The 24,056-nt window shown below is 39.0% G+C and overlaps 1 protein-coding gene and 25 non-coding genes across 27 annotated transcripts in view; 25 read left to right on the top strand and 1 right to left on the bottom strand.

Moving 5' to 3' along the window:
• Positions 1 to 562: 562 nt before the first annotated feature.
• steap2 (STEAP family member 2, metalloreductase) overlaps positions 563 to 24,056 on the bottom strand; it is a 28,531-nt gene continuing 5,037 nt past the window's right edge. The window contains exons 1-6 of one of the 2 annotated variants that reach the window (XM_028569847.1): positions 12,009 to 12,078; positions 11,468 to 11,917; positions 9,688 to 9,854; positions 4,742 to 5,269; positions 2,372 to 2,536; positions 563 to 1,124 (exon numbers count right to left, since the gene is read on the bottom strand). In XM_028569847.1, the coding sequence (XP_028425648.1) occupies positions 831 to 1,124; positions 2,372 to 2,536; positions 4,742 to 5,269; positions 9,688 to 9,854; positions 11,468 to 11,858 (1,545 nt within the window). In that variant the 5' untranslated portion in view covers positions 11,859 to 11,917; positions 12,009 to 12,078 and the 3' untranslated portion in view covers positions 563 to 830. Of the gene's footprint in view, positions 1,125 to 2,371; positions 2,537 to 4,741; positions 5,270 to 9,687; positions 9,855 to 11,467; positions 11,918 to 12,008; positions 12,079 to 24,056 lie in introns of those variants that run through there. The other variant, XM_028569846.1, reaches the window with a different exon arrangement.
• Positions 13,362 to 13,459, top strand: trnar-ucu (transfer RNA arginine (anticodon UCU)). Its single transcript has 2 exons — positions 13,362 to 13,398; positions 13,424 to 13,459. It is a non-coding gene; the product is annotated as a tRNA-Arg (tRNA).
• Positions 13,709 to 13,806, top strand: trnar-ucu (transfer RNA arginine (anticodon UCU)). The gene is made up of 2 exons: positions 13,709 to 13,745; positions 13,771 to 13,806. It is a non-coding gene; the product is annotated as a tRNA-Arg (tRNA).
• On the top strand, positions 14,055 to 14,152 carry trnar-ucu (transfer RNA arginine (anticodon UCU)). The gene is made up of 2 exons: positions 14,055 to 14,091; positions 14,117 to 14,152. It is a non-coding gene; the product is annotated as a tRNA-Arg (tRNA).
• Positions 14,399 to 14,496, top strand: trnar-ucu (transfer RNA arginine (anticodon UCU)). Its single transcript has 2 exons — positions 14,399 to 14,435; positions 14,461 to 14,496. It is a non-coding gene; the product is annotated as a tRNA-Arg (tRNA).
• trnar-ucu (transfer RNA arginine (anticodon UCU)) lies at positions 15,088 to 15,185 on the top strand. Its single transcript has 2 exons — positions 15,088 to 15,124; positions 15,151 to 15,185. It is a non-coding gene; the product is annotated as a tRNA-Arg (tRNA).
• trnar-ucu (transfer RNA arginine (anticodon UCU)) lies at positions 15,433 to 15,530 on the top strand. The gene is made up of 2 exons: positions 15,433 to 15,469; positions 15,495 to 15,530. It is a non-coding gene; the product is annotated as a tRNA-Arg (tRNA).
• On the top strand, positions 15,839 to 15,936 carry trnar-ucu (transfer RNA arginine (anticodon UCU)). The gene is made up of 2 exons: positions 15,839 to 15,875; positions 15,901 to 15,936. It is a non-coding gene; the product is annotated as a tRNA-Arg (tRNA).
• On the top strand, positions 16,520 to 16,617 carry trnar-ucu (transfer RNA arginine (anticodon UCU)). The gene is made up of 2 exons: positions 16,520 to 16,556; positions 16,582 to 16,617. It is a non-coding gene; the product is annotated as a tRNA-Arg (tRNA).
• On the top strand, positions 16,855 to 16,952 carry trnar-ucu (transfer RNA arginine (anticodon UCU)). Its single transcript has 2 exons — positions 16,855 to 16,891; positions 16,917 to 16,952. It is a non-coding gene; the product is annotated as a tRNA-Arg (tRNA).
• trnar-ucu (transfer RNA arginine (anticodon UCU)) lies at positions 17,545 to 17,642 on the top strand. Its single transcript has 2 exons — positions 17,545 to 17,581; positions 17,607 to 17,642. It is a non-coding gene; the product is annotated as a tRNA-Arg (tRNA).
• On the top strand, positions 17,896 to 17,993 carry trnar-ucu (transfer RNA arginine (anticodon UCU)). Its single transcript has 2 exons — positions 17,896 to 17,932; positions 17,958 to 17,993. It is a non-coding gene; the product is annotated as a tRNA-Arg (tRNA).
• trnar-ucu (transfer RNA arginine (anticodon UCU)) lies at positions 18,243 to 18,340 on the top strand. The gene is made up of 2 exons: positions 18,243 to 18,279; positions 18,305 to 18,340. It is a non-coding gene; the product is annotated as a tRNA-Arg (tRNA).
• Positions 18,588 to 18,685, top strand: trnar-ucu (transfer RNA arginine (anticodon UCU)). Its single transcript has 2 exons — positions 18,588 to 18,624; positions 18,650 to 18,685. It is a non-coding gene; the product is annotated as a tRNA-Arg (tRNA).
• On the top strand, positions 18,934 to 19,031 carry trnar-ucu (transfer RNA arginine (anticodon UCU)). The gene is made up of 2 exons: positions 18,934 to 18,970; positions 18,996 to 19,031. It is a non-coding gene; the product is annotated as a tRNA-Arg (tRNA).
• trnar-ucu (transfer RNA arginine (anticodon UCU)) lies at positions 19,279 to 19,376 on the top strand. The gene is made up of 2 exons: positions 19,279 to 19,315; positions 19,341 to 19,376. It is a non-coding gene; the product is annotated as a tRNA-Arg (tRNA).
• Positions 19,616 to 19,713, top strand: trnar-ucu (transfer RNA arginine (anticodon UCU)). Its single transcript has 2 exons — positions 19,616 to 19,652; positions 19,678 to 19,713. It is a non-coding gene; the product is annotated as a tRNA-Arg (tRNA).
• On the top strand, positions 19,963 to 20,060 carry trnar-ucu (transfer RNA arginine (anticodon UCU)). Its single transcript has 2 exons — positions 19,963 to 19,999; positions 20,025 to 20,060. It is a non-coding gene; the product is annotated as a tRNA-Arg (tRNA).
• Positions 20,308 to 20,405, top strand: trnar-ucu (transfer RNA arginine (anticodon UCU)). The gene is made up of 2 exons: positions 20,308 to 20,344; positions 20,370 to 20,405. It is a non-coding gene; the product is annotated as a tRNA-Arg (tRNA).
• trnar-ucu (transfer RNA arginine (anticodon UCU)) lies at positions 20,656 to 20,753 on the top strand. The gene is made up of 2 exons: positions 20,656 to 20,692; positions 20,718 to 20,753. It is a non-coding gene; the product is annotated as a tRNA-Arg (tRNA).
• On the top strand, positions 20,992 to 21,089 carry trnar-ucu (transfer RNA arginine (anticodon UCU)). Its single transcript has 2 exons — positions 20,992 to 21,028; positions 21,054 to 21,089. It is a non-coding gene; the product is annotated as a tRNA-Arg (tRNA).
• On the top strand, positions 21,337 to 21,434 carry trnar-ucu (transfer RNA arginine (anticodon UCU)). Its single transcript has 2 exons — positions 21,337 to 21,373; positions 21,399 to 21,434. It is a non-coding gene; the product is annotated as a tRNA-Arg (tRNA).
• On the top strand, positions 22,282 to 22,379 carry trnar-ucu (transfer RNA arginine (anticodon UCU)). The gene is made up of 2 exons: positions 22,282 to 22,318; positions 22,344 to 22,379. It is a non-coding gene; the product is annotated as a tRNA-Arg (tRNA).
• Positions 22,631 to 22,728, top strand: trnar-ucu (transfer RNA arginine (anticodon UCU)). Its single transcript has 2 exons — positions 22,631 to 22,667; positions 22,693 to 22,728. It is a non-coding gene; the product is annotated as a tRNA-Arg (tRNA).
• Positions 22,977 to 23,074, top strand: trnar-ucu (transfer RNA arginine (anticodon UCU)). Its single transcript has 2 exons — positions 22,977 to 23,013; positions 23,039 to 23,074. It is a non-coding gene; the product is annotated as a tRNA-Arg (tRNA).
• On the top strand, positions 23,776 to 23,873 carry trnar-ucu (transfer RNA arginine (anticodon UCU)). Its single transcript has 2 exons — positions 23,776 to 23,812; positions 23,838 to 23,873. It is a non-coding gene; the product is annotated as a tRNA-Arg (tRNA).

The raw sequence follows: 24,056 nt of genomic DNA, 5'->3' as shown, positions 1-24,056 counted from the left end.
GCTTATAGAAACTTAAATTATGAATTCTTTACCTTGTTGGTAGTGAATATCACCAGAGAGCAGCTTTTAGGCATTTTTCTGTTGTTTGCTAGGAGACGAAATAATTGACGAGGAGGAAACCTTCACCCCCGGTGGGGATAGGATGGGCTCTGGGGTCTCTAGAGTCTCCATCCTCCTTGACATCAGAACACAAAGACGGGAACAAAGTATTGGTAAAATATTAAGTCTGGATCCCCTGAAGCCCCTCTGCTTCCGATCTCTGTGTGTGTTGCCGTTCTCAAAATCCCATCAAACTAGCAAGCTATACGCTGAAAATGTCAAGTTTTGAAGATAATTTGGGCCGTGCAACAAGGCAGGCCTGCTTGGTTCTTTTGGGGAATGATTGTAAAGATTTACAAAGAAAATGTTTACGGCATTTCCTTTCTAACTGGGACGTTTTGGGACCGATTGGTGGGATTGCTGTGGACAAAGTACACACGGAGATACACTGGTAAGAGCTAATGAGGTTTAACCATGTATCAGCTAATTTAAATAGTTCACGTTACCGTATTGTGTCAACAGTTAACTTGATCTAATATTGTATGTGGAGTTTTCTTTTGCGGGGTGCAAATGTTCCACCAAAACAAGTTCCTTCCTCTGCTGAGCCCTGCGCTGCCTCCGGAGCTTAGGAAGGAAAGATAATATTCCATTTTACAATTGAGGTGCACAAACTGTAACATAATAGGCATACAAGGTCACTAGTTTTGGTAACAGCTAATAAGTACCCAATTCACACGTTTGCTTCAATAAAACTGTTAATGGCAGTATATGGCAGCTTTGTGCTGCAGCGATTACATGATGGTGACTCTTTCTGGCGAAACGTGGGCAGCCGAGCCCACTGGCTCCAGGCGCTGGCACCGGGAGTGACTGCTGTCCACGCCCCGGCGGATCTGGTGCAGCTTGTGGGCCACACAGGGGAGCAGCATTAGCACCTTCCCCAGGATGACACAAACGGGCAGGGCCAGGGCCACCACAAAGCTGGGGGGTAGGTAGAAACGATAGGCTTCCTCCTCGAAGGCTCTCTTCCAGCCAAACAGCAGGCCGTGGAGGGTGGCGATGAGCAGAGCGATGTAGCCCAGAGTGGACTGGAGCAGAGACAGGAAGACTCATAATGGTACATACAGTAATAGAACTGCTGAGCCATGTCAGCAGTGGTGGCAGAAGTATTCAGATCCTTTATTTAAGTAAAAGTACTAATACCACACTGTAAACATACTCTGTTGCAAGAAGAAGCCCTGCAGTTAAAATGTTGTATGTAAATAATATCAGGAAAAATGTACTTAAAGTAAAAGTACCCAATGCGGAATAATCTCTCACATTTCAACGTGATATCATGACTTTGCGTAAACATACACGGCCACTTTCTTAAGCCAAGTGGCGTGTGATCTGTATGCATTTCTTAGCTATCCGCGTGTATGTCTACGCTGTATACAGCAGACGTAAACATACACGGCACTTTCTAAAGCCAAGTGGCGTGTTATCTGCACGCATTTTGAGCACTGTATACAGCAGACAGGTTGGGTTTAGGAAAAATAGAACCGATTGGGTTTAGTAAAAGAAGAACGTGATGGTTGAGTTTAGGAAACGTGACACGCGGGACAAGAAGGAAACATGACACGTGGGACACGATCCCCGGTCTCCTGGGTGAAAGTCCTGTGTTTTATCCATCCTCCACCCAGACCAACCTCCTGCGGTTTTTCACGGGTTTTTCATACTACTCGCTACAGTGTCAATTCACACGCAATCGCAAAGTAATGTTAGTCAATGGAGGCCAAACGGCATTGATCAACACTAAAAAACGAGTATGCGTCTTGATAACACGGCAATAATGGCATACGAATTGGCGTGTCATACATACGCCACTTCATGAGATCAGTCTGCACATTTTAGAAACTGGAAACGATCCAAACAGGGGGAGGGGGGCGTCAGGCAGCATGCTCCATTTACGGCAGCTATAAAGCCATTTGAGATAATACGAATCCTAAAATTTTTTGCATATTTGGGAACACATGATAGTTGCCAAAGAAAACAATCCTGTAGAGCCTGTATCCTGTTTTATATCTAATTGTTCTCCAACTGTTCATTCTGAAACCAGAATGCAGCAAAATGTTGAGGATGACTCATTTTCACTACTGACGCCAAAAAAGAGGCAAACACGGTCTGAGGTTTCTGTTTTTAAGTTACATACTGTAACATAGGCAGGGCTTTAAATGACCTCTTTGCTCAGCAGCCAACATGGCTCGCAGATGTTTAAAGTTACCTCCCAATCGGACTTTCCACCAACCACCCACATTGTTTTTTGCTTCCTGCGCCCATGGTAATATGTTTGTACCTGTATGAAGCTGAACTCCCTCCAGTTGAGCGTGCTGTGGACCGAGGGAATAGATGTGATGGCCATCAGCGACAGGAGCCCAAGACTCATGATCCCAAAGGAAACGTACATCTCCACCCTCCACACCTCCTCCTCATTCCACGCATTCTCCACATTAGCATGGACCTGCCAACACAAGATGCAATTCATCACAATCATCATCTTTCACTTGTTGTTTTATGTGTGGTGGGATGACCCTCCCACTCTGTGGGTGGCTCCTGCCATTTCCCCTGTGAGCTGTGTGAGGAGGCAGCCTGAAGCCACGTCCACACGTACCTGGGTCCAGGTTTCAAAAAAGTGTGTCTTCAGGCAGTGCGTTTACAGGATTCGTTTGGACAATCGGCCAAAATGATGCAGAACATGTGCGTTTGCACCAAAAAGCGTATCCATGTCACGGGTGAGGCAGGAAGATGAGCCACACCTGAGTCCACTCTTCCTGATTGCCCTTCTCTTCCTACTTAAGGGCTGGAGTTGCAGTTCACAAGGGCTGCATCTCATAACCCTTATTTTAAAGCGCTTACTTCTGCCCCGAGCAGCGAGCATCGAGGAGGGATCATCGAGGAGCTATAGGCGAGGATACATGAGAGCTGACTTCCCGGAAGTAGTGCAGCTGAAGGAGTTGCTAACTCCGCCCAAACAGCTGACAAATTCATGTGAGAAGCTGTAATTGGAAACTGTTCGGTAAAGGAAAGGCACTTTAAAAAATAAAAATACTTGGCGCGTGATTGGATGAACCACCTGCCTATCAAACTCTTGTCGAAGCCACTGGGGTCAGTGTGCTAAATTGTGGCCCAACTGTCAACAATTTGTTGTTCTGGATTACTGATTTAAAGAGTCATTGTCCTTTTTCCAGTCGGGTGTTAATGCCCCAGCCCAACTGTAATTTGTAGTACCAGAGAAATGCCACAGGATGGCAGTAGCTACATTTGAAGTACGGTATGAGACAAGTCATTACATTTTACACAAGTTTCTGCTACTGTTTCATAATAAAAGCCTGAATCTGTCTACAGACAGACATTTGAAACAGATACAGGAAGCAGAGAGAGAGAGAGAGAGAGAGAGAGAGAGAGCAGGGCAGTGAGGGACTGAGTAAATATATGTGTTGCCTGATGCTCTAAAATTTAACCAATTTAAATAAAAAAAAAAAAGGACAATCAAAATGGGGCAGTCATTGGTAATATTGTGGCGGGTCGCCACAAATAAATGAGTGTGTGGGAAGCACTGAGGGTTGAGAAATAACAGCATAATGCTGTAACAAACATGTACCAGGACAAATGGGAGGAGACGGAGAAGAAAGAAGTTTAATACAAAAATTTGACCAAATGTATTAATCAAAGGAATTAGAAGTAAAGGCATGTTTTCTAAAACAAGCCTGCCTCAAATAAAGGCCCCGGTCATCAGAGCTTTGCGTGTAGAGAAACAAACGCATTTGTACCCTGTATGCAGTGGTTAAATTGCGCCGGGGCTCTCCGGGGCTCAGCCCTGGAACATAAAGCCTGCTTGTTTGTCCGGATGTGCCTGCTTGCAGTCTAAATATGTTACATACAATTTGATGAAAGTGATGCTTTTGAAAACATGATATTTCTGACAATAAATGAAAGATGTTTGAAATGGCATGTCTATTTTGTCTCGGCTGAGATGAGAACAATCAGAACAAAAAAAAAAAAACACTGCAGCAGAGTGTGGAGGGGCAGTCATAAACATATTGAGCATGCACAGACGTGTAACCAGGATAATAAAATCAGTTCTTTAAATCAATCAAAGCGGCAAGTATTAATTAATGACCGTCCATTACATTCAAGCCATTGCCAAATGAGTTGCTACAAAGCTAATTAATACAATGAGGTTTATTGGCATTTCGTTAGACCAATCACAATCGTCTTGGGTGGTGCTAAGCGCCAGATGGAGCAACAGTGCCTCTGCTAAATAGCCTCAGGAAGGAACTTGTTTTGGTTGAACGTGTGTACGTTCAAAAGTACTTTTAGTCGTGCAACAGAAAACTCAGACTGGACAGATAGTCTAGCTAGCTGTCTGGATTTACCCTGCAGAGATCTGAGGAGCAGTTAACCATAGTCCTCAGAAATCCACCAGAGTTTAGAACGCCAACACAAAGAAAGCAGAAGGTGACCGACATCCGGGCGAGAATGAGGGACATCCCACGGAATTTCTGGTGGAACCTGAACAATCCCCGAAATGAAATGTTGTTGATATAGACTGCAAAAGGAGTTATCTTGGTCTCTTAACCAGGGTATGAGAACTCAGATTTTAGCCGGGGTAAGGTATCACATGACGTTTGAGAAACCAGGGTATTGACATGGACATGGCACTAACCTGCTGGTAGGCGGTGTTGAGCAGCAGATACCTCTCAGACCTCCTCATGGGCAGACAGAGGCTGTAGAGAACATGCACAGCAGCCAGGAAGAAGCTGAGGAGGCCCAGCTGTTTGCGGCTCTGCAGCCAGCCCTCCAGCCAGTGTGGGAAATGCCTGTACTTGGTACCAAAGTAGAGCTGGTGGGCGGCTGCCAGCTGGCCTGCCAGGTACACTAGGGCCAGGAGAGTGATGGCAACAGTGGGCAGTGTCCTGTTCACAATCTCTATGGGGATCTTGTAGAAGTCACTCTGCTTATATTTCACATATGGGTGGATGATATCTCGTACAAAAGAGTAAGCAAAAAAGAAGATGGAGAGGGCCACAGCAGCAAGGACGGGGCCCTTCCAGCCAGGAAATAACCGTATGGGAATGTTCTCAATATCCCGCGAAGAGGACAGGGTGCCCATATCCACCGGCTGGAAGTTGAGCTGGCGGGCTAATTCCATAATCTGCTGTCGAGCCTCCACCGAGTCACTGCAGATGTACACCTACACAGAGCCAGGATTACAGAGAGGAAGATTGGTTAGACGTACAGTGAAGACAACCAAGCTGCAACACCTAGTGGTAAAATTCTGTGTAACAGTCCAGTCCGAGGAGGATGCGTGGGAGTTCCCCCTTTCTGGTCTACATATCCCTGCCTCTGTTGAATTATTTTTGTCCTTGGTGGAGACTAAATGTACCCCGCCCTCAAAGTGATCAATGCTACTTCACCAATAGACCATATATTATATACCTAAAATAAAAGTATTCTAAACTAAGTAAAGCGCTGTCATATAATGCCATAGAACGATAAATTCTGAGCGGCAGTTGCTGGTTGTATTTAGCCAGCTAACAGTGGCAATTTGTTCAGCCGCCAACAGGTGACTGTGAGCCGGCTACAGGCACCTCCAGATGACGGTGCTTTCAGGGGCCGTGGTAGTGGAGTTTAGACAGCAAAAGTGAGCATCATGCAGCTATGATATGCTGCTTTTTGGTTGATTTTATATAGACCTTAGTGGTCCCCTAATACTGTATCTGAAGTCTCTTTTATATAGACCTTAGTGGTCCCCTAATACTGTATCTGAAGTCTCTTTTATATAGACCTTAGTGGTCCCTAATACTGTATCTGAAGTCTCTTTTATATAGACCTTAGTGGTCCCTAATACTGTATCTGAAGTCTCTTTATATAGACCTTAGTGGTCCCTAATACTGTATCTGAAGTCTCTTTTATATAGACCTTAGTGGTCCCTAATACTGTATCTGAAGTCTCTTTTATATAGGCCTTAGTGGTCCCCTAATACTGTATCTGAAGTCTCTTTTATATAGACATTAGTGGTCCCCTAATACTGTATCTGAAGTCTCTTTCAGCCTTGGTGCAGAATTACAGCCACTACGAGCCAGTCCCACAATGAGCTTTCCTTAGGACGGGCCGGGGCAAGGTGGAGGGTGGGGGTGTGGCCTTGACCAACTGCCACCTTGCTTGTTTGCAAGCAATGATGTCTCTCTCTTTCTCATGGATGGGCCAAATTCTCTGGGCGGGCATGATTTTATATAGACCTTAGTGGTCCCCTAATACTGTATCTGAAGTCTCTTTTTTAAAGACCTTAGTGGTCCCCTAATACTGTATCTGAAGTCTCTTTTATATAGACCTTAGTGGTCCCCTAATACTGTATCTGAAGTCTCTTTTATATAGACCTTAGTGGTCCCCTAATACTGTATCTGAAGTCTCTTTTATATAGACCTTAGTGGTCCCCTAATACTGTATCTGAAGTCTCTTTTATATAGACCTTAGTGGTCCCCTAATACTGTATCTGAAGTCTCTTTTATATAGACCTTAGTGGTCCCCTAATACTGTATCTGAAGTCTCTTTTATATAGGCCTTAGTGGTCCCCTAATACTGTATCTAAAGTCTCTTTTATGGTCCCCTAGTGGTCCCTTAGTGGTCCCCTAATATGACCTGTCTCTCTCTTAGTTACGCTGTTATAGTTACGCTGTTATAGTTCTAGACTGCCGGGGGACTTCCTTCCTTCCTTTGACACACTGAGCTGCTCTCTCCTCTCCCTTTCTATTATTATTACTATTTGTGTGTATCCCGTCCCAGAAATGCTTGTTACTAATCCTAGCTGGGGGAAAAAACATAAGGACTCCGGGGAGTAAACTCCCCAGAGTCCTTATGTTTTTTCCCCCAGCGTATTTCCTTGGAGAACGTTGGCACCAAGATCCTGGTTCCAGCTGTCGCCGTGGTCCTGCTGCACTCCCTGCTGAGCTCAGCGGTGCCCTGCAATGTCATGCAGCTTCCCGCTACATCCAGTCACTGTTCCATTATTAATATGACTATTATCGCCACTGTTCATCACACGCCCAACCGGCCCCTCAGACACCGCCTACCAAGAGCCTGGGTCTGTCCGAGGTTTCTTCCCAAGAGGGAGTTTTTCCTCGCCACTGTTGCACTGCTTGCTCTTGAGGGAATTACTGTAATTGTTGGAATTGTTGTGGATTTGTAAATTATAGAGTGTGGTCTAGACCTACTCTATCTGTAAAGTGTCTCGAGATAACCTATGTTATGATTTGATACTATAAATAAAATTGAATTGAAAATTTAATTGAATTAATACTGTATCTGAAGTCTCTTTTATATAGACCTTAGTGGTCCCCTAATACTGTATCTGAAGTCTCTTTTATATAGACCTTAGTGGTCCCCTAATACTGTATCTGAAGTCTCTTTTATATAGACCTTAGTGGTCCCCTAATACTGTATCTGAAGTCTCTTTTATATAGACCTTAGTGGTCCCTTAATACTGTATCTGAAGTCTCTTTTGTATAGACCTTAGTGGTCCCCAATGATGTCTCTCTCTTTCTCATGGGCGGGCAAAGCAGAGAAAGGGGAGGTAACCTTTCCCCTTATGACCTCATAAGGAGGAGATTCCAGATCGGTCCATCTGAGCTTTCATTTTCTCAGAGGCAGAGCAGGATACCCAGGGCTCGGTTTACACCTATCACCATTTGTAGCCACTGGGGGACCATAGGCAGGCTGGGGAAACTCATATTAATGTTAAAAAAACTTCATAAAGTGAAATTTTTATGCCATGGGACCTTTAAAACACTCACGAGAGAAGAACGCCACTCTCTGGCATGAAAGCGCTGTGCTTTATGTTGACACCACGTTGTGCTATTTCATTTTGAGATTATGTTCCACTGAATATTGAAGTTCATAAATAAGTGTTTCGGCATGGCTAGCCGAGTGGCACTATGTCCATGGTGGTATTGGAAGGGGGATTTAGTTCTTGCATGTTTTCTCATGCATGATCAAAACACCCCTCCCCCCCCCCCCCCCACCTCTGCTTTTTTTTCACAAATTACATCCTGTTTATATGCTTAATATCAAACCATGCTTCTAGGTGCTTCTAACATTTACCGGCCCCTTTACCCTAGTCGGTTGCCAGATTGTCAATGATGCATTTTCTTTCCAGCCATCTGAACTTATTTGAACTTTTATGTAATAAGATTCCTTTATATTCCTGATAGCACGAGTCCTCCATGAAACTCATGCATTTCATTTTAGCTTTAAGAAGCTTCGTAATGGCAGAACTGACGTTGCAGTTTTATAATCCAAACCACTGATAAGGACAGATGGCTGGCTGGGGGATTATTTCAGGAGCTCCATTGTATAGGATTTCATTTGCTTTGGATGTGAAGGCTTTTTTTTTTTTTTTTTTTTTTTTATAATCCGTGCCTTAATTATAACAGGATTAATGTTTCAGAGAGCAAGCAGCCCAGTTGCAGTGACTGGCTGCCATTTCATACTATAAGAAAAGACAGATCCTAACAAATCATGATGTCTTATAGCCATCAAATTGACTTAGGTTGTTCCACTTCTTGCCAATGCATACTGATTTGTTTCAACTTACGGAAACAAAATGCATAACCCAAAGGGGTGTAATATAAGCAAGTTTGACACAAGTTTTTTTAGCGTTAGCTTGCTCGTCAAAACCTAAGACCCCAATCAGAGATAATAGTTATCTTGACTGTGGTTATCAACGTTCTTCATTAACCAAGGTTTTCTTTATCAGGCTCTTGTGTGTTGTCATAAAAATTTGGTGCGTCGTTTGACTCTAAAATGGACCGATTGCGTGCCACCAGTTAAACGTACGTCCCGACCCAGAGCTGTCAAAAAGTGACGCCAAGAGTCCTGACCAAAAGCGTGTTTAGATATGACGCTAAAGGAGACTTTTTGCCTCAATAAAAAAATGCCAAAGGCACCTGACCTAGCGTCGCTTTTTGACGCGATGGGAGTGAGAATGTGTTGGCCTGGCTATTTCCCCCAGGTATCTAGGGGTCCGAGCCCCTAGAGGGAAGCATGGGTGTTGGATGTGCGATCCGCCAAGGTGCCCAGCACTTCAGAGACTCCACCTTGCAAGTTCCTGCTGAGCTACATGGATCACAATCAGTAGTTCAGTGAGATCAAAACAGCCTTGCGAATAGTACAGTCTCAGATTCTCTCCATCACCAACTGAATGCAAATTCCCGTGGCAAAGAAATGCAATGTGACGCATACAGTTTGCGCTACTGTAATTGCGTGGCTTTGTTCAGTACGTGACAACTGACATTTGACAGTGACATTTCTTGTTAAATATTGTTAAAATGGAAATCTCCAGAAAAAGCTTCTAAGTATGTGATGTCCAAAATGAAGCTTCATGAACCATTAGTTGTATTGGTTGGGGCCACTAGATGGTGCTCTTGGGTTACGGAAAAAGGCTCAAGGAATGGCATTTCAGCGTGCTTTGTTGAACAGAGAGAGACACCTAGTGGGCTCAGAAAATAAAGACAACGCTTCATGAAGCTTCATGTGGCCATCGCTACATGTAAGTTGACCTTGAGTAAAGTTTGTGGGGTTTTATTTCAAAGCACAGAATATGTCAGATTGTACCTGTGTGCTGGCGTCTTTGGGGCAGCTCTGCTGCATGGCCCAGGCTGAGATGACGTTGAAGCCTTTGACCGCGATAGAGTCTGGCAGCAGTGAAGCCAGATACTCGGCGTTAGACTCTGGGTACTGGTTCACCCTCCTGTTGTTACTCACATCCACCAGGATCTTGCCTGCAGGTCAACAAGATAAACCCCCAAAACACATTCATTTCCGTAGTTAAGGGGATTGAATTTAGAGCTGTCGCTCTGTGTGAAATGCATCTGAAAGTAAAGCTGAAGCTCATATGAATGTCTGAGATAGATAAATTAAATGGTTATCCTCCAGAGTTAGTCTGTTTGCGTTACTCCCTTTTAGTGTAACTATCCCTCTACAGTCCCTCCAGAAAAACGCGATAATGTGATCACATAATTCAATACATAATCAGCCAAAGTCCGCATATGTATGCGGGAGCCGCATTTTTTCAAATACACCGCACTTTTGCCGCATAAATTGCCGATTTCCGCGCAAAATATGCAGAGCTTGCATGATTTCATAATCCTTACATTTTTGTTGCAAAAAAAGTCACATATATCTTAGCAGAAAGTTGAAAAATGTTGCGTTTACTTCACACAAGAGCAGCCATTTTCCCCTGTTGTCATGGGAATGTTATGAAGTGACGTCATTACGCAACGTGAACATCATCGAAAAGCAGGGTGTTGGGGGAATTACTTTTTTTTCTCTTTTTCATCAAACCGCAGTTTTTGCAAGTTCCCGCAATTTTTGCAAGTTCCCGCAATTTCATCGCATAAAATTGCATAAATATCCTGCATATTCCATTTTTTAAGAAAATGTGCCGCATAATCAAGGATTTTTGCCCGCAACAATCACAAAAAAACTCCTAATTTTTCTGGAAGGACTGCCTCTACGGCAGCTCAGCTACAAAACACTATCTGGGGAACCATAAAGAAGCAACTTTATTTATTTTTGTAGAACATGGACTGTGGATTTCGTCCCTCATTTCTTACATTGTATTCTACTGAAAAGGGATTACTTCATAGCCAACGTGGACAGGAGGAATGATTACAGTGGCCTTTTAATGTACATATGGCATGTGGGTATTACTGTTAAGATAGATTTTAAAAGATCAGAACCTTTCCTGTAATATAGAGCTAACTCATTATAAGTGTAGGCCATGGTTCAGTGTTATCAAGGAGCTCACCAGCCTACTAGCCTGTTGGACTACATTGTGTCTTCCTTTGAAAAGACTCAGACTTATGCAATGCATTTGAGTCATCACTTGTAAACCAGTATAAAAGTGAAGGGGAAGGGTTGAGATAGTCCTGTTCCTTGTGATATATATATATATATATATATATATATATATATATATATATATATATATATATATATAATAAAAGACAACAAAATAACGGTTCAGGGGGCTCAAAACGTGAGGAAAACAGGAACTGTCTACTTTGCAACATCGGGGGGTTAAAGAACACAATAGAAGTATAACAAATAAAGATAGCTTCTGGCATTAACAAGGTCTCATTCTCTAACCTAATAATAATAATAATAATAATAATAATAATAATAATAATAATAATAATATCCTTTACATAAATAAATAATAATAATAAATTGTTGCATAAAAATTCACAAGAAAGCAGGAAATCAAGTGTTTGACGCTCACATTTCTTTAGGTGGAGGACCCCAATGTACCCCACAAATGTTGAAACTCAACCTACGCCCTTGGTTCTCAGTCTGTGTGTGTGTGTGTGTGTGTGTGTGTGTTGTTAGCTACCTTCCAGTAGATGCTTGAGGTCCCACAGGACAGAGTAGTGCTCACGGCGGATCGCCAGGAACACAACGCTGGCTTTCCCCACAGCGTCTTCATGATGTGTCACATCCACCACATGAGGAAACGACTGGGCTGCCAGTTTGGGATGGCGGCTGCCGACCACCACGTGGAAGCCACAGCGCAGAAGGCGTGTGGTCAAGCACTTGGAGAAGTCACCTGAGCCCAGGATGGCAACTGCGGGCCGGGCGCGCAGACAGGCAGTTCCTGTGTCTCCAACTCCGCTCTTGGCGCCGTTGGGCAGGAAACAGGCCTGCGCGTGTCGGAGGTGGTGGGAGGACGGGGGTGTGAGGAACACAGGGCTCCTGCTGCCGCCCAGCATAGAGATGGAGTCCATCCTTCCTCCCTGTCACTTCTTCTTCCCCCTGGTTTCTGCTTAGGAGGATTTCAGTGGGTCTAAGGGAGGTAAGAGGGAAAGGAAAAGATGGGCATAAATAAAGGACCTTTCAATGATTGACAGTTCTAGGATAAAGCCATTGCCCCTCACCTTTCGCTCTCCGTGCGTTGCCGTTCTTGAAAAAAACAAATAGTACAAGCTGAAAATGACAAGTCTTGAAGAAAATTAGGACCGTTGAAAAAGGCAGCTCTGCTTGGTTCTTATGGAATGCCGTTTTATTCACAATTAAATAAATGAATAAATACATAAATAAATACATAAATAAATAAATACATCATGAAATAAATAAATGAGGCAATAAATACATAAATAATTAAATAAATAATTATTTCATGGTACTTTTATTTCATAAGTCCATATTTATTTATTTCAAGAGACTTTTATTTTCCTAATGCCTTATTTATTTATTTCAAGAGACTTTTATTTTCCTAATGCCACATTTATTTATTTCCCTCTGTATTTATTTCCAGTTCTTATATGCAAATCAGGGGGCGTGGCTATCTCTCACATTCAGAACAAGGTGAATGGGACTAACCTAGAAATCTAGACTCCCCCTAGTGGCAGCAAATTTATTTGGCAGCCAGGGGGGGTCTAGGCACTCTCCGTTGACTTTCAAGCTGCAAAAACCAAATTTTGGTCAAGCCAATCACATCGTGTATAGAGTCGGTGGGCGGGGCTTATCGCTGCTGCTGCTGGGAACAGCTGACTTCTGGAAAACTTGGAGTTAAGCTTTTCTTTGATAAAAGAACAAAGAACAGCACGGAAATCATTCTTAAAAAAGGAAGATGTGTTCGGAGTTTTGCCGACCGGATACGGCAAAAGTTTAAACTATCAACTGGCTCCGCTACCTTCTTTGTTGCTCTGCCTGGTTGTAGCGCTATCCTATTACGTGCAGAAGGAGTTTGAAAGACAACCGTTTATCCCGAACCCTCGGATCGAGCTCCGTCAATGGTGAGTTCCCAGACCCTACATCTGGATGTGGGTCTGGCTTGTCAGGCTAGAATGGGACTTCTTTGGCAGACCAACAACAGGACAATTTTCTTCATGCTTTTTTAGTGGACCCTTTTTTGTGACAATTGTATATTATTAACAGAGGCTAGTCTGTGGCGCAATGGACAGCGCAATTGGACTTCTAGTTCTAGCTAATCTCTGAAGAAGTGATTCAAAGGTTGTGGGTTCGAGTCCCACCAGAGTCAACCTTTACATATTGCAATTTATCACAAAATGATGCTGCTTAGGTCTATTTCAATTAATCATGTTTCCTTAATATCTGATGACATATTGGGTCATTTTTTTGATTTACTAGCCTACAGTAAATATATTACATATTGGTCCTTTAAACCTTAGAGCTGAACTAAGAAAGCAGTGAACATTAAAAGTATTACATGTTGAATTAATACCTTCATGCTTTGTTTTTTGTGACAATTGTATACTATTAACAGAGGCTCTGTGGCGCAATGGACAGGGCATTGGACTTCTAGTTCTAGCTAATCTCTGAAGAAGTGATTCAAAGGTTGTGGGTTCAAGTCCCACCAGAGTCAAACTAGCAATATTGCAAATGATCACAAAATGACACTGCTTAGGTCTACTTCAATTAATCATGTTTCCTTAATATCTGATGACATATTGGGTCATTTTTTTTGATTTACTAGCCTACAGTAAATATATTACATATTGGTCCTTTAAACCTTAGAGTTGAACTAAGAAAGCAGTGAAAATTAAAAGAATTACATGTTGAATTAATACCTTCATGCTTTGTTTTTTTGTGACAATTGTATATTATTAACAGAGGCTCTGTGGCGCAATGGACAGCGCATTGGACTTCTAGTTCTAGCTAATCTCTGAAGAAGTGATTCAAAGGTTGTGGGTTCAAGTCCCACCAGAGTCTACTTTTACATATTGCAATTTATCACAAAATGATGCTGCTTAGGTCTATTTCAATTAATCATGTTTCCTTAATATCTGATGACATATTGGGTCATTTTTTTTGATTTACTAGCCTACAGTAAATATATTACATATTGGTCCTTTAAACCTTAGAGCTGAACTAAGAAAGCAGTGAACATTAAAAGTATTACATGTTGAATTAATACCTTCATGCTTATTTTTTTGTGACAATTGTATATAATTAACTGAGGCTCTGTGGCGCAATGGACAGCGCATTGGACTTCTAGTTCTAGCTAATCTCTGAAGAAGTGATTCAAAGGTTGTGGGTTCGAGTCCCACCAGAGTCAAACTTTACATATTGCAATTTATCACAAAATGACGCTGCTTAGGTCTATTTCAATTAATCATGTTTCCTTAATATCTGATGACATATTGGGTCATTTTTTTATTTAATAGCCTACAGTAAATATATTACATATTGGTCCTTTAAACCTTAGAGCTGAACTAAGAAAGCAGTGAACATTAAAAGTATTACATGTTGAATTAATACCTTCATGCTTATTTTTTTGTGACAATTGTATATAATTAACTGAGGCTCTGTGGCGCAATGGACAGCGCATTGGACTTCTAGTTCTAGCTAATCTCTGAAGAAGTGATTCAAAGGTTGTGGGTTCGAGTCCCACCAGAGTCAACCTTTACATATTGCAATTTATCACAAAATGACGCTGATTAGGTCTATTTCAATTAATTATGTTTCCTTAATATCTGATGACATATTGGGTCATTTTTTTATTTAATAGCCTACAGTAAATATATTACATATTGGTCCTTTACACCTTAGAGCTGAACTAAGAAAGCAGTGAAAATTAAAAGAATTACATGTTGAATTAATACCTGCATGCTTTGTTTTTTGTGACAATTGTATATTATTAAAAGAGGGTCTGTGGCGCAATGGACAGCGCATTGGATTTCTAGTTCTAGCTAATCTCTGAAGAAGTGATTCAAAGGTTGTTGGTTTGAGTCCCACCAGAGTCAACCTTTACATATTGCAATTTATCACAAAATGATGTTGCTTAGGTCTATTTCAATTAATCATGTTTCCTTAATATGTGATGACATATTGGGTCATTTTTTTGATTTACTAGCCTACAGTAAATATATTACATATTGGTCCTTTAAACCTTAGAGCTGAACTAAGAAAGCAGTGAACATTAAAAGTATTACATGTTGAATTAATACCTTCATGCTTTGTTTTTTGTGACAATTGTATACTATTAACAGAGGCTCTGTGGCGCAATGGACAGGGCATTGGACTTCTAGATCTATCTAATCTCTGAAGAAGGGATTCCAAGGTTGTGGGTTCAAGTCCCACCAGAGTCAACCTTACAATATTGCAAATGATCACAAAATGACACTGCTTAGGTCTACTTCAATTAATCATGTTTCCTTAATATCTGATGACATATTGGGTCATTTTTTTGATTTACTAGCCTACAGTAAATATATTACATATTGGTCCTTTACACCTTAGAGCTGAACTAAGAAAGCAGTGAAAATTAAAAGAATTACATGTTGAATTAATACCTGCATGCTTTGTTTTTTGTGACAATTGTATATTATTAAAAGAGGCTCTGTGGCGCAATGGACAGCGCATTGGACTTCTAGTTCTAGCTAATCTCTGAAGAAGTGATTCAAAGGTTGTGGGTTCAAGTCCCACCAGAGTCAAAACACTGCTTAGGTCTATTTCAATTAACCTTAATATTTACATATTGCAATTTATCACAAAATGATACTGCTTAGGTCTATTTCAATTAATCATGTTTCCTTAATATGTGATGACATATTGGGTCATTTTTTTGATTTACTAGCCTACAGTAAATATATTACATATTGGTCCTTTAAACCTTAGAGCTGAACTAAGAAAGCAGTGAACATTAAAAAGTATTACATGTTGAATGAACATTAAAAGTATTACATGTTGAATTAATACCTTCATGCTTTGTTTTTTGTGACAATTGTATACTATTAACAGAGGCTCTGTGGCGCAATGGACAGGGCATTGGACTTCTAGATCTAGCTAATCTCTGAAGAAGTGATTCAAAGGTTGTGGGTTCAAGTCCCACCAGAGTCAAACCTTACAATATTGCAAATGATCACAAAATGACACTGCTTAGGTCTACTTCAATTAATCATGTTTCCTTAATATCTGATGACATATTGTGTCATTTTTTTGATTTACTAGCCTACAGTAATATTGGTCCTTTAAACCTTAGAGTTGAACTAAGAAAGCAGTGAACATTAAAAGTATTACATGTTGAATTAATACCTTCATGCTTTGTTTTTTGTGACAATTGTATATTATTAAAAGAGGCTCTGTGGCACAATGGACAGCGAATTGGACTTCTAGATCTAGTTAATCTCTGAAGAAGTGATTCAAAGGATGTGGGTTCAAGTCCCACCAGAGTCAACCTTAAGATATTGCAAATGATCACAAAATGACGCTGCTTAGGTCTATTTCAATTAATCATGTTTCCTTAAAATCTGATGACATATTGGGTCCTTTTTTTGATTTACTAGCCTACAGTAAATATATTACATATTGGTCCTTTAAACCTTAGAGCTGAACTAAGAAAGCAGTGAACATTAAAAGTATTACATGTTGAATTAATACCTTCATGCTTTGTTTTTTGTGACAATTGTATACTATTAACAGAGGCTCTGTGGCGCAATGGACAGGGCATTGGACTTCTAGATCTAGCTAATCTCTGAAGAAGTGATTCAAAGGTTGTGGGTTCAAGTCCCACCAGAGTCAACCTTACAATATTGCAAATGATCACAAAATGACACTGCTTAGGTCTACTTCAATTAATCATGTTTCCTTAATATCTGATGACATATTGGGTCATTTTTTTGATTTACTAGCCTACAGTAATATTGGTCCTTTAAACCTTAGAGTTGAACTAAGAAAGCAGTGAACATTAAAAGTGTTACATGTTGAATTAATACCTTCATGCTTATTTTTTTGTGACAATTGTATATTATTAACAGAGGCTCTGTGGCGCAATGGACAGCGCATTGGACTTCTAGTTATAGCTAATCTCTGAAGAAGTGATTCAAAGGTTGTGGGTTCAAGTCCCACCAGAGTCAACCTTTACATATTGCAATTTATCACAAAATGACACTGCTTAGGTCTATTTCAATTAATCATGTTTCCTTAATATGTGATGACATATTGGGTCATTTCTTTGATTTACTAGCCTACAGTAAATATATTACATATTGGTCCTTTAAACCTCAGAGCTGAACTAAGAAAGCAGTGAAAATTAAAAGAATTACATGTTGAATTAATACCTGCATGCTTTGTTTTTTGTGATAATTGTATATTATTAACGGAGGTTCTGTGGCGCAATGGACAGGGCATTGGACTTCTAGTTCTAGCTAATCTCTGAAGAAGTGATTCAAAGGTTGTGGGTTTGAGTCTCAGCAGAGTTGACCTTTACATATTGCAATTTATCACAAAATGATGCTGCTTAGGTCTATTTCAATTAATCATGTTTCCTTAATATGTGATGACATATTGGGTCATTTTTTTGATTTACTAGCCTACAGTAAATATATTACATATTGGTCCTTTAAACCTTAGAGCTGAACTAAGAAAGCAGTGAACATTAAAAGTATTACATGTTGAATTAATACCTTCATGCTTTGTTTTTTGTGACAATTGTATACTATTAACAGAGGCTCTGTGGCGCAATGGACAGCGCATTGGACTTCTAGATCTAGCTAATCTCTGAAGAAGTGATTCAAAGGTTGTGGGTTCAAGTCCCACCAGAGTCAACCTTACAATATTGCAAATGATCACAAAATGACACTGCTTAGGTCTATTTCAATTAATCATGTTTCCTTAATATCTGATGACATATTGGGTCATTTTTTTTTTGATTTACTAGCCTACATAAATAAATATATTACATATTGGTCCTTTACACCTTAGAGCTGAACTAAGAAAGCAGTGAAAATTAAAAGAATTACATGTTGAATTAATACCTGCATGCTTTGTTTTTTGTGACAATTGTATATTATTAACAGAGGCTCTGTGGCGCAATGGACAGCGCATTGGACTTCTAGTTCTAGCTAATCTCTGAAGAAGTGATTCAAAGGTTGTGGGTTCAAGTCCCACCAGAGTCAACCTTACAATATTGCAATTTATCACAAAATGATGCTGCTTAGGTCTATTTCAATTAATCATGTTTCCTTAATATCTGATGACATATTGGGTCATTTTTTTTTGATTTACTAGCCTACAGTAAATATATTACATATTGGTCCTTTAAACCTTAGAGTTGAACTAAGAAAGCAGTGAACATTAAAAGTATTACATGTTGAATTAATACCTTCATGCTTTGTTTTTTGTGACAATTGTATACTATTAACAGAGGCTCTGTGGCGCAATGGACAGCGCATTGGACTTCTAGTTCTAGCTAATCTCTGAAGAAGTGATTCAAAGGTTGTGGGTTCAAGTCCCACCAGAGTCAAACTAGCAATATTGCAAATGATCACAAAATGACACTGCTTAGGTCTACTTCAATTAATCATGTTTCCTTAATATCTGATGACATATTGGGTCTTTTTTTTGATTTACTAGCCTACAGTAAATATATTACATATTGGTCCTTTAAACCTTAGAGTTGAACTAAGAAAGCAGTGAACATTAAAAGTATTACATGTTGAATTAATACCTTCATGCTTATTTTTTTGTGACAATTGTATATAATTAACTGAGGCTCTGTGGCGCAATGGACAGCGCATTGGACTTCTAGTTCTAGCTAATCTCTGAAGAAGTGATTCAAAGGTTGTGGGTTCAAGTCCCACCAGAGTCAAACTAGCAATATTGCAAATTATCACAAAATGACACTGCTTAGGTCTATTTCAATTAATCATGTTTCCTTAATATCTGATGACATATTGGGTCATTTTTTTGATTTACTAGCCTACAGTAAATATATTACATATTGGTCCTTTAAACCTTAGAGCTGAACTAAGAAAGCAGTGAAAATTAAAAGAATTACATGTTGAATTAATACCTGCATGCTTTGTTTTTTTGTGACAATTGTATATTATTAAAAGAGGGTCTGTGGCGCAATGGACAGCGCATTGGACTTCTAGTTCTAGCTAATCTCTGAAGAAGTGATTCAAAGGTTGTGGGTTCAAGTCCCACCAGAGTCAACCTTTACATATTGCAATTTATCACAAAATGACACTGCTTAGGTCTATTTCAATTAATCATGTTTCCTTAATATCTGATGACATATTGGGTCATTTTTTTGATTTACTAGCCTACAGTAAATATATTACATATTGGTCCTTTAAACCTTAGAGCTGAACTAAGAAAGCAGTGAACATTAAAAGTATTACATGTTGAATTAATACCTTCATGCTTTGTTTTTTGTGACAATTGTATACTATTAACAGAGGCTCTGTGGCGCAATGGACAGCGCATTGGACTTCTAGATCTAGCTAATCTCTGAAGAAGTGATTCAAAGGTTGTGGGTTCAAGTCCCACCAGAGTCAATATTGCAAATGATCACAAAATGACACTGCTTAAGTCTACTTCAATTAATCATGTTTCCTTAATATCTGATGACATATTGGGTCATTTTTTTGATTTACTAGCCTACAGTAAATATATTACATATTGGTCCTTTACACCTTAGAGTTGAACTAAGAAAGCAGTGAACATTAAAAGTATTACATGTTGAATTAATACCTTCATGCTTATTTTTTTGTGACAATTGTATATAATTAACTGAGGCTCTGTGGCGCAATGGACAGCGCATTGGACTTCTAGTTCTAGCTAATCTCTGAAGAAGTGATTCAAAGGTTGTGGGTTCGAGTCCCACCAGAGTCAAACTAACAATATTGCAAATGATCACAAAATGACACTGCTTAGGTCTACTTCAATTAATCATGTTTCCTTAATATGTGATGACATATTGGGTCATTTTTTTTGATTTACTAGCCTACAGTAAATATATTACATATTGGTCCTTTAAACCTTAGAGTTGAACTAAGAAAGCAGTGAACATTAAAAGTATTACATGTTGAATTAATACCTTCATGCTTTTTTTTTTTGTGACAATTGTATATTATTAACAGAGGCTCTGTGGCGCAATGGACAGCGCATTGGACTTCTAGTTCTAGCTAATCTCTGAAGAAGTGATTCAAAGGTTGTGGGTTCAAGTCCCACCAGAGTCAAACTTTACATATTGCAATTTATCACAAAATGACACTGCTTAGGTCTATTTCAATTAATCATGTTTCCTTAATATCTGATGACATATTGGGTCATTTTTTTGATTTACTAGCCTACAGTAAATATATTACATATTGGTCCTTTAAACCTTAGAGTTGAACTAAGAAAGCAGTGAACATTAAAAGTATTACATGTTGAATTAATACCTTCATGCTTTGTTTTTTGTGACAATTGTATATTATTAACAGAGGCTCTGTGGCGCAATGGACAGCGCATTGGACTTCTAGTTCTAGCTAATCTCTGAAGAAGTGATTCAAAGGTTGTGGGTTCAAGTCCCACCAGAGTCAACCTTTACATATTGCAATTTATCACAAAATGACACTGCTTAGGTCTATTTCAATTAATCATGTTTCCTTAATATCTGATGACATATTGGGTCATTTTTTTTTTGATTTACTAGCCTACAGTAAATATATTACATATTGGTCCTTTAAACCTTAGAGCTGAACTAAGAAAGCAGTGAACATTAAAAGTATTACATGTTGAATTAATACCTTCATGCTTATTTTTTTGTGACAATTGTATATTATTAACAGAGGCTCTGTGGCGCAATGGACAGCGCATTGGACTTCTAGTTCTAGCTAATCTCTGAAGAAGTGATTCAAAGGTTGTGGGTTCAAGTCCCACCAGAGTCAATATTGCAAATGATCACAAAATGACACTGCTTAGGTCTACTTCAATTAATCATGTTTCCTTAATATCTGATGACATATTGGGTCATTTTTTGATTTACTAGCCTACAGTAAATATATTACATATTGGTCCTTTACACCTTAGAGCTGAACTAAGAAAGCAGTGAAAATTAAAAGAATTACATGTTGAATTAATACCTGCATGCTTTGTTTTTTGTGACAATTGTATATTATTAAAAGAGGCTCTGTGGCGCAATGGACAGCGCATTGGACTTCTAGTTCTAGCTAATCTCTGAAGAAGTGATTCAAAGGTTGTGGGTTCAAGTCCCACCAGAGTCAACCTTACAATATTGCAATTTATCACAAAATGATGCTGCTTAGGTCTATTTCAATTAATCATGTTTCCTTAATATCTGATGACATATTGGGTCATTTTTTTGATTTACTAGCCTACAGTAAATATATTACATATTGGTCCTTTAAACCTTAGAGCTGAACTAAGAAAGCAGTGAACATTAAAAGTATTACATGTTGAATTAATACCTTCATGCTTATTTTTTTGTGACAATTGTATATTATTAACAGAGGCTCTGTGGCGCAATGGACAGCGCATTGGACTTCTAGTTCTAGCTAATCTCTGAAGAAGTGATTCAAAGGTTGTGGGTTCAAGTCCCACCAGAGTCAAACTAGCAATATTGCAAATGATCACAAAATGACACTGCTTAGGTCTACTTCAATTAATCATGTTTCCTTAATATCTGATGACATATTGGGTCATTTTTTTTGATTTACTAGCCTACAGTAAATATATTACATATTGGTCCTTTAAACCTTAGAGTTGAACTAAGAAAGCAGTGAACATTAAAAGTATTACATGTTGAATTAATACCTTCATGCTTTGTTTTTTGTGACAATTGTATACTATTAACAGAGGCTCTGTGGCGCAATGGACAGACAATTGCATTGGACTTCATTGGACTTCCAGTTCTAGCTAATCTCTGAAGAAGTGATTCAAAGGTTGATTCAAATTGCAAATTTATGCTTAGGGACATATTTCATTTTTTGATTTACTAGCCTACAGTAAATATATTACATATTGGTCCCTTTAAACCTTAGAGTTGAACTAAGAAAGCAGTGAACATTAAAAGTATTACATGTTGAATTAATACCTTCATGCTTTGTTTTTTGTGACAATTGTATATTATTAACAGAGGCTCTTGCAATGGAAGGGCATTGGACTTCTAGATCTACTAATCTCTGAAAATGACAAGGTTTGGGTCTCCCAGAGTCAAACTTACAATATTCAATGATCACAAAATCTGCTTAGGTCTTTCAATTAATCATGTTTCCTTAATATCTGATGACATATTGGGTCATTTTTTTTGATTTACTAGCCTACAGTAAATATATTACATATTGGTCCTTTAAACCTTAGAGTTGAACTAAGAAAGCAGTGAACATTAAAAGTATTACATGTTGAATTAATACCTTCATGCTTATTTTTTTGTGACAATTGTATATAATTAACTGAGGCTCTGTGGCGCAATGGACAGCGCATTGGACTTCTAGTTCTAGCTAATCTCTGAAGAAGTGATTCAAAGGTTGTGGGTTCAAGTCCCACCAGAGTCAACCTTTACATATTGCAATTTATCACAAAATGACACTGCTTAGGTCTATTTCAATTAATCATGTTTCCTTAATATCTGATGACATATTGGGTCATTTTTTTTTTTGATTTACTAGCCTACAGTAAATATATTACATATTGGTCCTTTAAACCTTAGAGCTGAACTAAGAAAGCAGTGAAAATTAAAAGAATTACATGTTGAATTAATACCTGCATGCTTTGTTTTTTGTGACAATTGTATATTATTAACAGAGGTTCTGTGGCGCAATGGACAGCGCATTGGACTTCTAGTTCTAGCTAATCTCTGAAGAAGTGATTCAAAGGTTGTGGGTTCAAGTCCCACCAGAGTCAACCTTTACATATTGCAATTTATCACAAAATGACGCTGCTTAGGTCTATTTCAATTAATCATGTTTCCTTAATATCTGATGACATATTGGGTCATTTTTTTTTGATTTACTAGCCTACAGTAAATATATTACATATTGGTCCTTTAACCTTAGAGCTGAACTAAGAAAGCAGTGAACATTAAAAAGTATTACATGTTGAATTAATACCTTCATGCTTTTTTTTTGTGACAATTGTATACTATTAACAGAGGCTCTGTGGCGCAATGGACAGCGCATTGGACTTCTAGATCTAGCTAATCTCTGAAGAAGTGATTCAAAGGTTGTGGGTTCAAGTCCCACCAGAGTCAACCTTACAATATTGCAAATGATCACAAAATGACACTGCTTAGGTCTATTTCAATTAATCATGTTTCCTTAATATCTGATGACATATTGGGTCATTTTTTTTTTTTTATTTAATAGCCTACAGTAAATATATTACATATTGGTCCTTTAAACCTTAGAGTTGAACTAAGAAAGCAGTGAACATTAAATGATCACAAAATTACATGTTGAATTAATACCTTCATGCTTTACATGTTGAATTAATACCTTCATGCTTTTTTTTTGTGACAATTGTATATTATTAAAAAAAGGCTCTGTGGCGCAATGGACAGCGCATGTTGAATTATACCTTCATGCTTTTTTTTTTGTGACAATTGTATATTATTTTGGCGCAATGGACAGCAATTGGACTTCTAGTTCTAGCTAATCTCTGAAGAAGTGATTCAAAGGTTGTGGGTTCAAGTCCCACCAGAGTCAACCTTACAATATTGCAATTTATCACAAAATGATGCTGCTTAGGTCTATTTCAATTAATCATGTTTCCTTAATATCTGATGACATATTGGGTCATTTTTTTGATTTACTAGCCTACAGTAAATATATTACATATTGGTCCTTTAAACCTTAGAGCTGAACTAAGAAAGCAGTGAACATTAAAAGTATTACATGTTGAATTAATACCTTCATGCTTTGTTTTTTGTGACAATTGTATACTATTAACAGAGGCTCTGTGGCGCAATGGACAGCGCATTGGACTTCTAGTTCTAGCTAATCTCTGAAGAAGTGATTCAAAGGTTGTGGGTTCAAGTCCCACCAGAGTCAACCTTTACATATTGCAATTTATCACAAAATGACGCTGCTTAGGTCTATTTCAATTAATCATGTTTCCTTAATATCTGATGACATTGGGTCATTTTTTTGATTTACTAGCCTACAGTAAATATATTACATATTGGTCCTTTAAACCTTAGAGCTGAACTAAGAAAGCAGTGAACATTAAAAGTA

This window comes from Perca flavescens, chromosome 22, assembly GCF_004354835.1.
Source record: "Perca flavescens isolate YP-PL-M2 chromosome 22, PFLA_1.0, whole genome shotgun sequence".
NCBI classification, from domain to species: domain Eukaryota; kingdom Metazoa; phylum Chordata; class Actinopteri; order Perciformes; family Percidae; genus Perca; species Perca flavescens.
Note: the sequence above shows the minus strand (reverse complement) of the source record. Positions and strands in the feature narration are given on the sequence as shown.